At 42.3% G+C, this 17841-nt stretch overlaps 1 protein-coding gene across 9 annotated transcripts in view; it reads right to left on the bottom strand.

Moving 5' to 3' along the window:
- Positions 1–17841, bottom strand: part of HDAC5 (histone deacetylase 5) — an 85354-nt gene that overhangs the window by 19506 nt on the left and 48007 nt on the right. For 2 of the 9 annotated variants that reach the window (XM_040438820.1, XM_040438822.1), the window contains 8 exons: positions 13595–13666; positions 4636–4904; positions 3176–3320; positions 2955–3066; positions 2465–2595; positions 2073–2204; positions 1777–1889; positions 41–154 (listed from right to left, as the gene is read on the bottom strand). In XM_040438820.1, coding sequence (XP_040294754.1) covers positions 41–154; positions 1777–1889; positions 2073–2204; positions 2465–2595; positions 2955–3066; positions 3176–3320; positions 4636–4904; positions 13595–13666 — 1088 coding nt within the window. Of the gene's footprint in view, positions 1–40; positions 155–1776; positions 1890–2072; positions 2205–2464; positions 2596–2954; positions 3067–3175; positions 3321–4635; positions 4905–13594; positions 14001–17841 lie in introns of those variants that run through there. The other 7 variants (XM_040438827.1, XM_040438823.1, XM_040438824.1 and 4 more) reach the window with 7 other exon arrangements.

Below are 17841 nucleotides of genomic sequence, written 5' to 3' on the forward strand. Positions count from 1 at the left end.
TAAACATCCTACTTTCACATTCTATGGAAGAGGTACTCACACTGAGGTTGCTGGCACTTCCCTGCAGACAGATATTGGGTAGTGAGGGAGATGTGTATAGCCCCAGTGGCCCTCCTGTTCCATCGAGGGTGAGAACTCTCTGCTGAGGAAGCATCTGAAGAAGAGTATTAAATAAAACAGTTATCAATCATACCTCAAGGCAATTGTAAACCAGCATGTCTTCTCTGTCTTTATTCTAGATCCATTAACTTCACCCAGAGCAAACTAATCATCTCCATATCTGCATGTTCACAAAAATCTGACATGGATCCTTCAGTCATACCTTCATTTCTGTGTCCATGTCAGTGAATGGGACAGAGAAGCAGCCACAACTGAACATGGTGCATGAAGACCCCTTCATACAGCTAATAACGCAGGGAGACAGTCCCCTGATCAGAAACTGATATCCCATCCTAAGGACAGGGCCTAAAAATCTGTACTTAATGCACCGATTACCTGTTGAGCTTCATGAGTTGCAGCAGTTGCTGGGAAATGATTGAATAGTGTGGTCTTATACTTACATATACTAAGACAATTTAAACAAATCAAGGTGGCAGCATCAGAAATGAGAGTGAATTTACAACTATTAAAGGGGTGTCCCACAAAAAATATTCTACATTTTTCAACCCAACACTTGGATACTTTTGTAATTGCTTGTAATTAAAAATATCTTATAGCCACTGAGTTATTCACTGAAATCTATCTGTATAGCGCCACCTGCTGTTTGCTCTTTTTCTAATTTCTATGTCCTGCTTACTAAGATAGAAGCACATGCTCAGCTCCATCCTTCCACTGTCACCAGCTTCAGTAGAAACGACACGCCCTCTGAGAAAGTGCATACCCCTAAGCTACTGCTTTGAAATAAATCTAGCAGAGCAATTGGAGCAATGAATGGAGAGATATCTGGATCCATGAGGTACAGGGCTGGTTCTAAGGTTGCTAGAAAGAGACTGCCACGTACTATATGATATCAGATTTTAATTTTTACACTAGGGAGAACCCCTTTAATTTCTCTATATATATATCTTTATGACGGCCAGAGCACTGTTATTTCATACAAGACTGCAAATCCCTTGACATCAAGTTGAATAATAAAATTCTGTATACTGTATACTGTGATATTATGCTGTATACTGTGATATTATTAAGCATAATTAATAAGAACTATGCACTAAGCTCCTAAGTCCCCCAGTGGCCATGGTAACCAAGCATTTATCATTTAACTCTGTGGGGGACATTTATCAACCCCTGTAGGCCAGAAAACTGGCCTCATAAAGTCGCAAAGTCTGGTGCATGGCATGCTTGCGCAAAATTTTGTGAGTTTTTGTCGGTTTAGAGCCCAGCATGTTTCCAAAAAGTGGGCTGAGCAGGGCGGAAAGTGGCTGGTGGGGGGTGACCATAGCTGGCCTGGCACATTTATTATAATCTACGCCAGGAAGCTGGCATAGATTATACAGGAATGCTACAACAGTGTCTCTGCAGGCAAAAATATCTGTTTTGATGAACGGACCAAAACACGAGCCACAATCAAGTGACGTGCACCTCTTATTAATAGTGGTGCATCTGACACCAGCAGGGGATAGACAGACCGGCGTAAAACACCAGTCTTCGTAAATGTTCCCTTTGTCTATTTAAGGTTCTGCTCATATTGATAGACATTGATCTACGACCACAACCTAAAAGGTCCAGCTCATCAACATTTTTATCCCTTTTAGATACTGGACCAATGCCACTTACCTCACTGGGAATATTGGGCACGCTCCCTGTCAGCCCATTCTCACAGATGGCACTATTCGAGCTGTTTGGAGAGCTAGGTCCTGATCCGGGGGCACTATTACATACAGAAGAAACTACAAGGGACAAAAAAAATACATCAATAATGAGCATTTGGGCCTGCTACTTGGTCTTGAGTGAATAAAGGGGTATCATGAAAGATAATTGGGGAAAACGAATGGAAAACAGCCATTAGTGTAGGACAGGAGGAAGTCAGGATGAACATATCTGGAAATAGGAGAGACAAAATGGATGTATACCCTGAATTTCAATAGCCCTCTTTTTGAAAGCACTGATGACGGTTCCATCCTTCCTACGGAGAAGAGGACTACTGCGCCTTTCTGCAACCTTCTGCTTTAACCGTGAGCGAACCTTCAAATTTGGTTCCGAAGCTATGTAGGGAAAACAAGCAAGTTGAAAGTGTAATATTCTGTAAACCCTGAACCCCCTATAGTCAGGCCAATAGTAATATGATTTATAAGTTGAGCATCTACTGCCATATACAGCCAGTCATCTTATAGTTATGAAATTGTGTATTTTTCAAAGCGCCCTACCACAAGCTAGGACAACCGGTTAAACATAGAATCATAAAAAATACGAGGCCAACAAAAATTATTTTCTGTTTCAGCCCCAAAGAAGTATAGTTATATACCAGTCTTGCGGAGGGGAAAGTCATCTCGGCCATCACAGGTTCCCAGAAGAGGCATCTTGTATGAAGGAGGTGTAGCTGGAGACCCAGCCTGAGGTGGGGAACTGTGGTCCAGTGAGGTATGATGAGTTCCCCTGAAAAAGAACCAAGAAGGTGACAGTTGGCAGATGTTGGTGAAGTTCCTCAAGATGAAGTTTCTGAATATTTAGTTCACATAAAGCTAATATCTTTTCTGCTGTGAGGATTGTGGAGATGAGGGACGAGGTCAAGTCAACATCACCCTTTCATATGGGTTGTGTGGAACTTCGATCAGCTCCTCCTTTCCACAGATAACACAGTGTTAAAAACATAACAAGCTTGAGGGCCCCCACCCTTTTTCTCTCATAAAACAATGGTAAGGACATATGAACAAGTGCTGGGCCCAATGTCCAAGAATAGGGAGGGGTTCTAAAAGGTTTGGAGAACAGCTAACATTGAATATTTATGGACTCACCAACATTTGGGGTGCTGTAAGATGGAATGGTTCGCACTGCCTGGTACCTCCTTAGATTTGCTGAGCAGAAATTCCTGAAGCTTCAGCTTTACTTCTGTGCTGGCTATGGCACCTTGGAAGGATACAACCAGTTAAAGGCCACCACAACGTGATCAGTCTAAACATAGCTTGTAGATCACTGACACACTCCCTTCCACCTCTGCCCCTCAAGTTTCCCTTACTTTCTTTGCTCTTCTCCTTGTTCCTCAGTATAAGAAGTTGCTGTTCCAGCCTCTGCTTCTCAGCTTCCTCCTGTCTCTGCCTCTCTCTTTTCCTCTGTTGCTCCAACTCTTGTTGTCTCTTGGCCGCCAGGATCTCCTGCTGTTGCTGCATATAGACAACAGGAGAGGAATAATGATCACCTTTTACCAGTGGGAAGAGTGTGAGGATATAATGGACTTATTAGGAAGTAAAATAAAAACATAATGAATACATTACATGTGTCTTGATAGGAAATATGTAATTTCATCAGTGGAGGATCATTTCAGTAATGGAAAGACGGGAGACCTGTCAGACTGTGCCACTAAAAAGCAGCAACATTTTAATGGTAAAATATTCAACTTTTATTGCTGGTTTCCCAATTTGGTGAAAAACCAGAAAAACTGTCATGGTCTCCAAAGGAGGTGCAGTTTACGCCAGATTTACTATGTGATTTATCGATTTTAATGGGAGCTATATGTGGTAATGCTTAATTTTTCCTGTGGTGGGCTGTTTGGAAACTGAACACTCACTGCCAGGTGTCCAACAGATTATGGCTGATCAGTCGGGCTCCCAGGAGGGGGACACTATGTGATCACCTCATTGTCAAGGGACACTTCTAGCCAAAAGGGATTGTTCAAACTGGAGAATCCCTTTAAAGGGGTAGTGTAAATGTTCTTTTAATATGATTCAGCAGAAAAAATAATTCATTTTAATTTACTTTCTGTCACAATAATGCTCCAGTTGTGAGATATTCTCTGGTGTTTAATCTGTATAGGAATGTGCTTGTCAACCGACTGAGTTGGTCGCACATGCTCAGTTCTATCCTTCAACTGCCGCCAGCCATATCTACTATAAGAATCTATGATAGTTACAGAGAAAGAGCTGTAGCAGAAAGGGCACACCCCTGAGAAAGAAGATGCCCCTGAGCTGCCAGCCTGAAAAGCATCTAGCAAAGCAATTGGAGCAATGAATGGTGAGATCTCTGGATCCATGTGAGGTACAGGGCTGGTTCTAGCTTTGTTAGAACTCAAAGTTCACTTTTCAGTCAAGTGAATCATACATATGCGGTAGTCCTTTAAAATGTAAATATTCTGACTGGAAATGAGGATAAAGGTTTAATGAGCAGTAATTTCCCTATTTAATAAGCAGTAGATGACTCCAAAATGAGACTAGACGTCATGCACTGCTACTTGGACAGATTAGGTCTTTGTGGAGAAAGGAATGGGGAAGGCATAAAAGGAATAACCACTATGGTAACAAGCAAAAGGGCTGAGGAACAGCAGCAACAACACATAATGCAGGATGAAAAAGGTTATTGTTTATGGCCGGCGAAGACATCAATGGTAGCATTCACTGCCAAACAAGCCAGCAAAACCAACGTTAATGAGAGAGGTGAGGTAAAATTATAGAAAGTTATGGACTGCAGAACACAACGTCCCACCTTGAGGTGTTTCTGGATCTGGACCTCATGCTGTCTTGTCAGATTTTCATGTTGTTTTTGGAATTCGGCAAAAAGAAGTTGTTTCTGAAGTTGCTGTTGTTGTTTCAGGAGAAGAAGTTGCTGCTGAAGCTGCTGCTCCCGACTCAAGGTGTCCATTGGCACTCCGGGACCACTTGTTGCCCGAGACTCTTGTGTCAACTCCCCGGGACTTGGGGGGAGGCTGTTTGGAGAGGGCACTGTTGCAGAAAGCAGAGGGGTAACCTCCACTGCTTGGAAGAGATGAAATGTAAATGGTTAGAGAAGTATGGTGACCTAGGATTCATTTAAAGCCTAATGATCTGAAATGATGTCCATAGGCATGGCCAAGAGTTCCAAATTTGCAGAGACTGTCCTTAATTTTAAGAGACAGCCTCTGCAAATTCAGGCTGTCCTGGATTGAAAATGGGTCTGGCTTATGTACGCGCCATCTAGAAGTGGGCGGTCTCGCTGGTTTGGTTGCTTCCAGGGCAGGGCTAAGAAGTTCCAAATTTACCATCTACAATGTTGGCAAATATGCATAGGCTACATCTGTTATTGAAGCGCATGTGAATGGGGCTGAACTGCAGTACCAGACACAACCAACAGGCAACAGTGGTGCTGTTTCTAAAAGACATTTTGCTAACATCACACCCCCCCTTTAGTTGTCGACCAGCACTAAGGTACTAAGCTTACCTAGAGAAAAATGAGCAATGGAGGAATATTAGTCTGTGGATATCTCGTTTTAATTGTATATAGATTAATCTTTTAGATACAGGGACAAGATGGTAAGGGTGGGGCGGATGGGTGATGGTGAAGGTGGGGTCACTAGCACAAGAATAATGAGAAGATCCAGTGAGGAACTTCCCCCATGATGTGCGGTCCGATACTAGTGATTGCTGTGCAACAGTACGCTACCCCTAAAGTCAACCACACTGGCATACTATTTGGCAGGGGGTGCCATACTCACTCACTGGATGAAAATTACTGGACCAATAGAAATTTCCTATAAGTTTCTATATGATTCCACAGCAAATCTTATCTTCTGACATGTCATAAGAGGACACTGGTGGGGGCTACCGAGATGGGCCACCTAACAATTAATATGTTATTGGTGTGCTAAACTGAAGTCACAAGTCAATGATGATCTTAGCCGCACTTCACCTTTAAAAAGCTCATCTTCCATCTCTATAGAGCCTCTGGTAGTCACTGAAATACAAGCTTGAACTTATGAATGGGTACGCATCCGTTCTGCAATTTTGCGGATCGGGTGTGGACCCATCCATTTCAATGGGGCCGCAAAAGATGAACAGTTCCGTTCAGCGGTCCCGCAAAAAAGATAGAGCATGTCCTATCTTGTCAAAGACAATAATGGAGGGAGCCACATCTCTAATGGCGAACCTGACAGGGATCCTCCATGTTCAAGAGCAGTGGTGATGTCAACAGCCAAACCCCACATTTAAAGGGGTAAACCCAACACCGACATTTATAGCATTGCCACAGTATACAGAATGTCATAAATGTCTGATATGCCCGGGTCCTAAAAATTGCCTATGACTTGGCCCTTGGCTCTAAAGGACCAATGGCTTGGTATTAAATGGGCCGGGTGTAATTATTCATTTTGGGGTGCTACACAAATTAATGGTAAAATGCATAATCTACATAAAAAGCTGAGTTACAATTCTGCAGGCTTCAGAGCTGAAATCGTTGTTGGCTTAGTGACTATAGGAAGTGAATTCTTTACACCAATCTAAGGCAGTAAAAAAAAGAACGGTGGCCATACACATTGGATGAAGGTGAATTGTGTATGACCGTTTTCCAATTCTCCCTCAACAGCAGATGATGGGAGAAAGAAGGATTGAGCACATTGATTTCATGCACGCCAAATCCTTTGTTGAGAACGAACACATGCATGCTTGGCCGACAGATATCTAAGGCTACTTTAACATTAAGGATTTTTGCGGATCCGTCATGGATCTGCAAAAACGCTTCCGTTACCATAATACAACCGCATGCATCCGTCATGAACGGATCCGGTTGTAATATGTCTTCTATAGCCATGACGGATCCGTCATGAACACCATTGAAAGTCGATGGGGGACGGATCCGTTTTCTATTGTGTCAGAGAAAACGGATCCATCCCCGTTGACTTACATTGTGTGTCAGGACGGATCCGTCTTGCTCCGCACCACATCGCGGACAGAAAAACGCTGCTTGCAACGTTATTGTGTCCACGATGGGAGCGCAACCAAACGGGACGGAATGCATTTTGTTTCTTTCAGTTCAGTTTTGTCCCCATTGACAATGAATGGGGACAAAACTGAAGCGTTTTCTTCCGCATCCTATGACGGATCTCAATAGCAGAATTGAAAACGCTAATGTGAAAGTAGCCTAAGATGTTTGGCTACCTTAACATTTCCTCTAAATTACAGGAACTCAGCTATGCTGTTAGTGAGTGTGTCTGACAACAAGGTTGCAGAATTGTGAATACAGCTCTGGAATAAAATACACACTGTATCCCAGAATCAGTACAAGTTAAATATGTTGTTTCATTCTGTAAGTAAACTGGGGTTTAAACCCTAGTTGGCCTGAGAAAAGATGGGGTGTTGCAATCGAATTATATCCTTACAACGACTCAATAGCAAAGACAGATAAGAAGACTATGTTGACATAATAAGGAACCTGTGATGGTGGAGACATAGGACTTATGGAAGAGACGGTTGTGGAGACGGAATGGAGGGAGGAATGAGACGCGATGTGGGGAGGGAGATGTCAGAGAGAAGAAGGGAGGACGAGAGAGCCTGTAGGGTGCGTGCTAATCACCTTTTACCACTTTCATTGTGATCACTCTGAAAAACAGAGTTAAATATAGACAGAAAAATAAGCTGCGTGGAGAGAGCGTGAGATGGGGGAAAGTGCGAGTGCGCAGGAATTGGGGAGCCCTGCTGTCAGGAGGATGGAGAGGGACAGCAGCTAGACAGAGAAACATGCAAGTACATGTGTGTGTGTGATATACTATATACAAGTATGCATACATTATATATAGGATAACATAGGATGCCGTTTGACTGCATGGACGCTAGCTGGTATAGAGTATGGATGCAGGTATATATTACATGTACACATACATGCATAGGTGAGGATAGATAGATAGATCGATCTAGAAACAGACAGATAATCGATGGATGGATGGACGGACAGATAGATATGAGATAATCCAGAATAGAAAAACGAGGCAGCACTCCAAGATGGGTGGAGGACCAGCTTTATTCACCCCACGTGGGATAAATACAGAAGGTCCAGCACCCTTAACACCCACTTTGGAGGGCTGCCTCGTTTTTCTATTCTGGATTATCCATTGAACTATAGCTAACAGTCTTGGGGGGACTCTGTACTGACAGTGCTGCTGTAGTTTTCTGTTATAGATATTAGATAGATAGATAGATAGATAGATAGATAGATAGAATATACAGATATAGATAGATAGATAGATAGATAGAATATACAGATATATATATATATAGATAGATAGAATATACAGATATATATATATATATATATATATATATATATATAGATAGATAGATAGATAGATAGATATGATATAGATAATAGATAGATAATAGATAGATGATAGATAGATGATAGATAGATGATTGATAGATGATAGATAGATAGATAGATAGATAGAGATAGACAGATAGATAGATAGATAGATAGATAGATATTAGATAGATAGATAGATAGATATTAGGTAGATATGATATAGATAATAGATAGATGATAGATAGATAGATAGATAGATAGATAGATAGATAGATAGATAGACTATAGATAAGTAGATAGAAAGATAGATGATAGATAAATGGATAGATAGATAGATAGATAGATAGATAAATGGATAGATAAATAGATAGATAGATAATAGATAGATAGATAGAAAGAAAGACTATAGATAAGTAGATAGAAAGATAGATGATAGATAGATATGATATAGATAGATAGATAGATAGATAGATATGATATAGATAATAGATAGATGATAGATAGATAGATAGACTATAGATAAGTAGATAGAAAGATAGATGATAGATAAATGGATAGATAGATAGATAGATAGATAGATAGATAAATAGATAGATAGATAATAGATAGATAGATAGAAAGACTATAGATAAGTAGATAGAAAGATAGATGATAGATAGATATGATATAGATAGATAGATAGATAGATATGATATAGATAGATAGATAGATAGATAGATAGATAGATAGATAGATAGATAGATATGATATAGATAATAGATAGATGATAGATAGATAGATAGATAGATAGATAGATAGATAGATAGATAGATAGATAAATGGATAGATAGATAGACTATAGATAAGTAGATAGAAAGATAGATGATAGATAGATATAATAGATAGATAGTAGATAGATAGATAGATAGATAGATAGATAGATAGATAGATAGATAGATATGAGATAGATAGATAGATAGATATGATATGATATGATATAGATAATAGATATAATAATAGATAGATAGATAGATAGATAGATAGATAGATAGATAGATAGATAGGACATATTTCTGGAATACTGGAGGACACTACAGATATTTTTGTAACCAATACGGTATTAATCCACGTATAAAATATTTGGAGAATGGCGGATTCATATTTCATCTGGGCACACACATACACACATACAGGCACGGGGAGGGGGATCAGTGGGGGCGCAGATTCTGTGCAGCATTCCTCCTGTCTGCAGACATCAGAGGAGCTAAAATTACACAGCTGGAATTATATATAGACCGTCACACATCACACACACAATCTCCTGCACACGTGTGTTATTCCGCATACATGTGTGGTATTTCTACACTGTGCACACACACATACATACAGTATACATAGATAAGTACATAAATACTGCGTATATATAAATCCATGTATATGGTACCCATACATTAATAAATCTATAAACACACATATATATGCATAAATGCATAATTATAGAACAAAAACACAGGAACATACAGAATAGTAACACAAATACATACATGCATTACATAGTATGCAAAATATACATTGTTACATACATATATAGTACACAGACAGAATACACACATATTTAATACATCAAGTATTCATAAACCCATGCATACAGACACACATTAATAAACACATACAGTACACGTACAAAAACATCCATCCATGGGGAGAAATGTATTTAAATGCATATGTGCTGTATGTTCTGTTTCCTGTATAAGAGGAGGGGGTAAGAGTATTAGGAGGGAGATATATGTGGGTATACTGTATGTTCTGCGCACATAATGCCTGTGTATTAGGAAGAGGGGAGAAGCATGTGCAAGGAATGATTCATAGGTACATGAGATATATATATATATATATATATATATATATATATATATGGACTGGGAGTTGTAGCTATTAGATTTACATTACAGGTACAGGTCATATACTTGTGTATTAGGAGGAGTCAACGCATATACGCCTTCATACCTGTGTATTAGGAGAAAATGTGTCATACATCTCCCTAAGGCCTCTTGCACACAACCGTGTGCTGGCCGTGGCATGGGCACCGACCGTGGGGCAGCCGCATGCAGATCGCAACTACATTCGCTTGAATGGGGTCCGCCATCCGTCCATTCTGCAAAAAAATAGAACAAGTTCTATTTTTTTGCACAACGGAAGCACGGAACGGAACCCCACGGAAGAACTCCGTAGTGCTTCCGTGGGGTTCCGTTCCATGCTTCCGTTCCATACCGCATCTCCGGATTTGCGGACCCATTCAAGTGAATTGGTCTACATCCGTGATGCGGAATGCACATGGCTGGTGACCTGTCTATGGTGGAATCGCCGTATGCGGTCCGCAGCACGGGCACAGAGCCCTTACTTTCGTGTGCAAGAGGCCTCAACCTGTGTATTAGGGGGAGCAGAGAAATACATATGAAGAATCTGTTACCTGTGTACTAGGAGGGGGAGAGGCTTATATATTATGGCATCAGTATATGAACCGGTATATCAAGATTTATACGTTTTATTCCTGATTTCTGTGTATTAGGATGAGGACAAGTAATTTTATAAGGATAAGGGCTCGTCTTCAATATAATGGAGGAAAGGAAGTTTCTCAGAAAGAAAGACATAAGGCATGAAATCTAATGTGGAGATAATATTTGGAGAACAGGGGATGAAGTCCTAATACCTGTGTATAAGGAGAGATACCTGCCCTGAACTATGTATTATGAGGAGATTGAAGGTACCTGTGTAATACACAGATACCTGTGTATTAGAAGGAAGATATAGTTATCTGTCATGAAACCTGTGTATTGGGTGGAGGATATCAGCATAGCATCTGATATCTTTGTATTATGACAATCTGATATCTATGTATTAGGAAGCCAATATAGATATATTTTCTAATATATATGCATTAGCAGGAGAACAATGCTCTATAATCTGCTACCTGTGTATAATGAGGAGGATACTGGTATATGATCTGCTACCTGTGTATAATGAAGAGGATACGGGTATATGATCTGATACCTGTGTATAATGAGGAGGATACTGGTATATGATCTGATACCTGTGTATAAGGAGGAGGATACGGGTATATGATCTGATACCTGTGTATAATGAGGAGGATACTGGTATATGATCTGATACCTGTGTATAAGGAGGAGGATACTGGTATATGATCTGATACCTCTGTATAATGAGGAAGATACTGGTATATGATCTGCTACCTGTGTATAAGGAGGAAGATACTGGTATATCATCTGATACCTGTATATAATGAGGAGGATACTGGTATATGATCTGATACCTGTGTATAAGGAGGAGGATACTGGTATATGATCTGATACCTCTGTATAATGAGGAAGATACTGGTATATGATCTGATACCTGTATATAATGAGGAAGATACTGGTATATCATCTGATACCTGTGTATAAGGAGGAGGATACGGGTATATGATCTGCTACCTGTATATAATGAGGAGGATACTGGTATATCATCTGATACCTGTATATAATGAGGAGGATACTGGTATATGATCTGCTACCTGTGCATAAGGAGGAGGATACTGGTATATCATCTGATACCTGTATATAATGAGGAGGATACTGGTATATCATCTGATACCTGTGCATAAGGAGGAGGATACTGGTATATCATCTGATACCTGTATATAATGAGGAGGATACTGGTATATCATCTGATACCTGTATATAATGAGGAGGATACTGGTATATCATCTGATACCTGTATATAATGAGGAGGATACTGGTATATCATCTGATACCTGTATATAATGAGGAGGATACTGGTATATGATCTGCTACCTGTGCATAAGGAGGAGGATACTGGTATATCATCTGATATCTGTATATAATGAGGAGGATACTGGTATATCATCTGATACCTGTATATAATGAGGAGGATACTGGTATATCATCTGATACCTGTGCATAAGGAGGAGGATACTGGTATATGATCTGCTACCTGTATATAATGAGGAGGATACTGGTATATGATCTGATACCTGTGTATAATGAGGAGGATACTGGTATATCATCTGCTACCTGTGTCTAATGAGGAGGATACTGGTATATCATCTGATACCTGTGTATAATGAGGATGATACTGGTATATGTATAGGGTATAGGTATATATATCCTGATACCTGTGTATTAGCAGTAGGGCTAATATTAGTATATCATAAAAATAGAGGTGTAATGAGAGGCGTATATCCTGAAATATGTCTATTAGCAGAACAGAATGATGTCCTGGTATTACAGGGATAGGTGTATATGCCCCGATACCTGTACATTAGGGGGAAGGGTATATCCATATGTGCCCTAAACAATGTATTAGGAGGATAAATGAATTTGCCCTGGTGCCTATGTATTAGGGGCATAAATTTATGTGGCCTGATACCTGTGTATTAGGGGGATAGATGTGTGTGCCCTGGTACTTGTGTATTAGTGGGACTAATGTATGTGTTCTGATACCTGTGTACTAGGGGGATAGATATATGTGCCCTGAACTATTAAAGTAGATAAATGAATCTGTTCTGATACCTGTGCATTAGGATAATAATGCATGTGCTCTGATACTTGGGCATTAGGGGGATATATACATATGTGACCTGATAACTGTATATTAGGGGGTTGAGGGTAGGTGCACTGATACCTGTGTATTAGGGGACTGATGTATGTGTCCTGATACCCATGTATTAGGCGACTGATGTATGTGTCCTGAACTATGTAGTGGGAGGATAAGTGAATCTGCCCTGGTACCTGTGTATGAGGATGATAATATATGTGCCCCAATACCTGCATACTAGGGGGCTAAAGAGTTATGTGCTGATACTCCTGACATCTGTGTATTAGGGGGACAGTATCTGTGTATTAGAAGGAATATAAAGGTATTAGGTGGATGGTTTGTATACAAGGGAAGCGACACAATACATGCAGAAGGGGCTGTAGCAGTAAAAATAGAGCATGATGTAGACTCCAGCCACCATGTACAGAGGTAATATATGTGAGCATTGAGTAATATGAGGATCCCCGCCAGATGTCACAACATAAGAGGAGATGGAGAACAGAAGGTGAGAAGATGGGAGCAGCAGAAGATCAGCAGGATGGTGTATAGTCACAACCAGTAATTGAGATGCAACGTTGGTACATACTAAGAGCAGGGGGCAAGACAGGGAAGTCTATAAAGGTGGCATGGAAGCCCACTGTGCCACCACATGGCATAGCATGAATGGGCATCTGAACAGAAACTATGTTAGAGTTTGGTCCTAGACAGGACAAGCTGTTGGATCAGCACTGAAGAGCGTAGTGATGTGGGTGGATGGATGACAAGCACAAATTTCCTATGAATGGAGCAAGGAAATGCTGCTCACCTGCAGCGGGCATCGCATGCCCCTGTGCCCGGCTGAGGAGCTCCAACGCTGGCTCTCGCCCCTTAACACCATCTGCAGAGGACACACAAGGCTCTGTCTCATAAATAGTCTGCAGCATGTCAGGCAGCGCCAGGGCTCTGGGAACCAGCAACATTCCCGGACCCCCCTCTGCTGCCAGCCACCAAGAACCAGCCGAACTCCCCTCCCCTCTTCCCAAGAAAGCACACCCTATCTCCCAACAACCCCTCCACTCTTGGGTCTTCTTTACGAGAGGCTCAGTGTACCCACAGAGGTCAGATAATCCATATCCAAAAGGAAGAAGGTGGCAGTGGCTGGCAGTGCCAGTGGTGCTAGGAGGTATAGTTAGGCCCGTACCCTGCCCTCCCCCTCCTGCCTAGTGAACTGTTGGGCTGCAAGTGGAAGGCTCTGCAGCAGAGCGACTGAAATAGCACAGTAGAGGAGGAGTCAGATATAAATAGACAGGAGAGAGAGAACGAGGGAGAAAGGAGAGAGCTGGGGGGGGCCATCAGGACTGCTCCGAAATAACAGAGACTAAGTGTTACACTAGACAAATGCAGCGATATATGAGCCATCAGCCACCAGCAAAAAGTGCATAAAATCACATCATAATAACACAAAGTCAGAAAGTGCAAAAAAGAAATGACAGCAAGAAGAAGAGCAGCCGAGTCCGAGACAATAATGATGAGACAGGGGAAGAAGATGTGTGAAGTGGAGAGGAAAGAAGAGTGCAAGCACTGCGGAGGGAGAGTGCGCAGGGAGTGATGAGCGCAGGGCAGGTAGGGGGGGGGGGGCACCAGCACAGTAATACAGGGTTAGACTGGCCATAGACACAATGATTGTAGTTAACGATCCAACCATCAACAAGAATCGGTACTGAAGCCATGTGCCCTGATTGATGGCAACCCAACATCAACATATTCATCAGTCATAGTAGCTACTATTACACATCTTCTCCGTGGAAAGGTCCCTCTGCAGCGAGAAATCTCTTGGGTTATGCCCAGTAGGCACCAGGCAGAGAAGCATACTGGAATACTTATCAGATCTGGGAGGGGAGAGTAAAGACTACTCTGTCCTGACCCTCGGGATTGATACCGGTATATCCTGATATGTCATAGAGACCAGAACTTGTGTCTGCACCAGCCAAGGACAAATGCCAGGGGCAAATGGGCTGGGGGGCCCACGGTTATCTGGATAGACTTGCTTTATGCTTGTCAAGCAAAAGATGGGCATGACATTAAAGCTGGCTATACACATTAGATGTGTATCAGCCAAAAGTGCCAATTTCAGTGGGTTTGGTCAACCACCTAATGTGTGGTGGCCTCCCGACTGTACCCCAAAGGCAGATGTCAGGGGATATAATGGCTGGGCACTTTGGATTCATTTGCCCATTCCTTTTGTTAGCAGGTAGATAAGCTGCTGCCAGAAGAGTCTGGAAGCAGCTTTCACCCCCTCCCTACATATGCACGCTCAGCCAAGCATGTGTATTTATGGGATGATTCGGCAGACAGTTACCTCCTGTATGGACAGCTATCACCCAAGGGACCACTTAAAGGGGTTTTCCAGCTTTTTGCACCATTTTAAATTTGAAGCCTAGCCAACTGCACCTGTTGATAAAACCATACTCACCTGCTCTTTGCTGCTCTGTTCCTGCTTCCTCAGGATGGACAGGGTCACGTTCACTGCTGCAGCCAATGACTTACCACTTGGGCACATGTCACTGTTGGGTCACATGCTGCTTGGTGACATGTCATACAGCACATTAACCCATCCATCCGGTAGTTTACAGGATGGGAAATGGAAGACAGCAGAAGAGGAACATGCCCCATCTTTTTGTTAAAATCAGAAAGCTTCCGACCCCACCACTCGACTGAGACTGCCCTCACCAAAGTCACCAATGACCTACTGACAGCCAAAACCAAGAAACAATACTCTGTCCTCCTTCTCCTTGACCTGTCCTCTGCCTTCGACACTGTTGACCACTCCCTTCTGTTACAAACTCTCTCATCTCTTGGCATCACTGACCTGGCCCTCTCCTGGATCACATCATACCTCACAGACCGGACGTTTAGCGTCTCCCACTCCCGCACCACCTCCTCGTCTCATTCCCTCTGTGTTGGTGTCCCGCAAGGCTCTGTCCTAGGACCCCTGCTCTTCTCTATCTACACTTTTGGCCTGGGACATCTCATAGAGTCCCATTGCTTTCAGTATCACTCCTACGCTGACGACACACAAATCTATCTCTCTGGTCCAGACATCCCCACCTTATTACCCAGAATCCCACAATGTCTATCTTCTATATCATCCTTCTTCTCCTCTCGCTTTCTAAAACTTAACATGGATAAAACAGAATTCATCCTCCTTCCCCCATATTGCTCAACCCCCCCCCAACAGATCTATCTATCACGATCAATGGCTGCACACTCTCCCCGGTCAACCAAGTCCGCTGCCTTGGAGTGGCCTTGGATTCTGCCCTCTCCTTCAGACCGCACATCCAAGCCCTTTCCACCACCTGCCGCCTCCATCTCAAAAACATCTCCCGCATCCGTGCTTTCCTTAACTTTGAATCTGCGAAAATGCTTGTACATGCCCTCATCATCTCCCGCCTAGACTACTGCAACATTCTCCTCTGTGGCCTTCCATCTAGCACTCTCGCACCCCTCCAATCTATCCTCAACTCTGCTGCCCGACTAATCCACCTCTTACCCTATTACTCCTCTGCCTCTCCCCTCTGCCAATCCCTTCACTGGCTCCCCATTGCCCAGCGAATTCACTTCAAAGTACTAACAAATACATACAAGGCCGTCCATAACCTGTCCCCTCCCTACATCTCTGAGCTAATTTCCCGATACACCCCCACACGCACTCTCCGATCCTCACAAGACCTCCTTCTCTCCTCTTATCGGCTCTTCCCACAATCGACTCCAAGATTTCTCCCGTGCATCCCCCATACTCTGGAACTCGCTACCCCAACATATCAGACTCTCACCTACAGTGGAATCCTTCAAAGGAAACCTGAAAACCCACCTCTTCAGACAAGCCTACAACCAGTGACCCTGCTGCCTCCATACCGATATGACCACCTTCACCGGCACCTACTGTGTCCTTCTCCCATACCATGTAGATTGTAAGCCCTCACGGGCAGGGCCCTCTCTCCTTCTGTACCAGTTTGTAACTCGTCTTGTTTATGATTAGTGCAATTGTCTGTATTATGTATGTATACCTCTTCTCATGTGTACAGCGCTATGGAATGAATGGCGCTTTAATAATAAATAATAATAATAGGATGTCACCAGAGGTGCCTGGCAGCAGCTTTATCCCCTCTCCTTATTCATAACATATGCATAATGCATAAACGGCCAAGCACTATTTTTTTTATTTTTTTTGTGGGGGGGGGGGGGGGGGGGCAAAGAGATAGCGGTCAGCCAACAGTTATCTAACTACACATCTGGAGCTGACCCCAGTAGAGAAGATGGGCCCTCACTGATTAATGGTATAAAGGTATTACAGTCTCATTAATTCCTATGGGAAAGACTAGAAGCTGGTTAGGTAGGTGGAAGGCATATTGGAGATAGAAGTACGCAGTGAGCAGGGGATGATGGTCTATAAAGGTATACCTGCAGTTCATAATAACAGAGTAGATGTGTTGACAGCTCCAGTGGCAGATGACAAGCATATATAACCTACTTCTATGGGTGTATATAGTAAAGAAAGCATGTAGATAAAGTGTCTATAAAATATCCGATTGTAAGTGTCTACTGAAATCCCCAATGTATCTGAACAAGATGGAGAGTATTTCCACCCACCTTATTGTGGTATGTAGCTGCAAAGGCAAAGTTGCATCAAAACCCTTGTGTCTGAAGGATCTCTGACAAGAAGACACCAGCATTATAATTAGTACATGGTAGGTGTGGGCCTGATATAGATTTAGCATTGGAGCCCAGAAGCTTTAAGCTAAGGTAGTATATCCTCAGTTCCAACATATGAATATTATCAAGTTTGAAGTTCAGGACTCTAGGAAAGATTGGTGACAATCTCACCATAGACACATTAAATACCTATGCCAAAGTCTGATCAATGTCAAACCAAATTGTCCAACCCAGTGCTAGGTGAAAAACTGCAACACAACTCTACTCAACTGAGAGCACAGGTCCTTAGTTACAGACATTGGTGCGGGTCCCAGCGGGGTAATTTGAAGCTCCACAGCCCCACTGCAAAATCTGTAACAG

The sequence above is a fragment of the Bufo bufo genome, chromosome 6 (genome assembly GCF_905171765.1).
Source record: "Bufo bufo chromosome 6, aBufBuf1.1, whole genome shotgun sequence".
Classification (NCBI taxonomy): domain Eukaryota; kingdom Metazoa; phylum Chordata; class Amphibia; order Anura; family Bufonidae; genus Bufo; species Bufo bufo.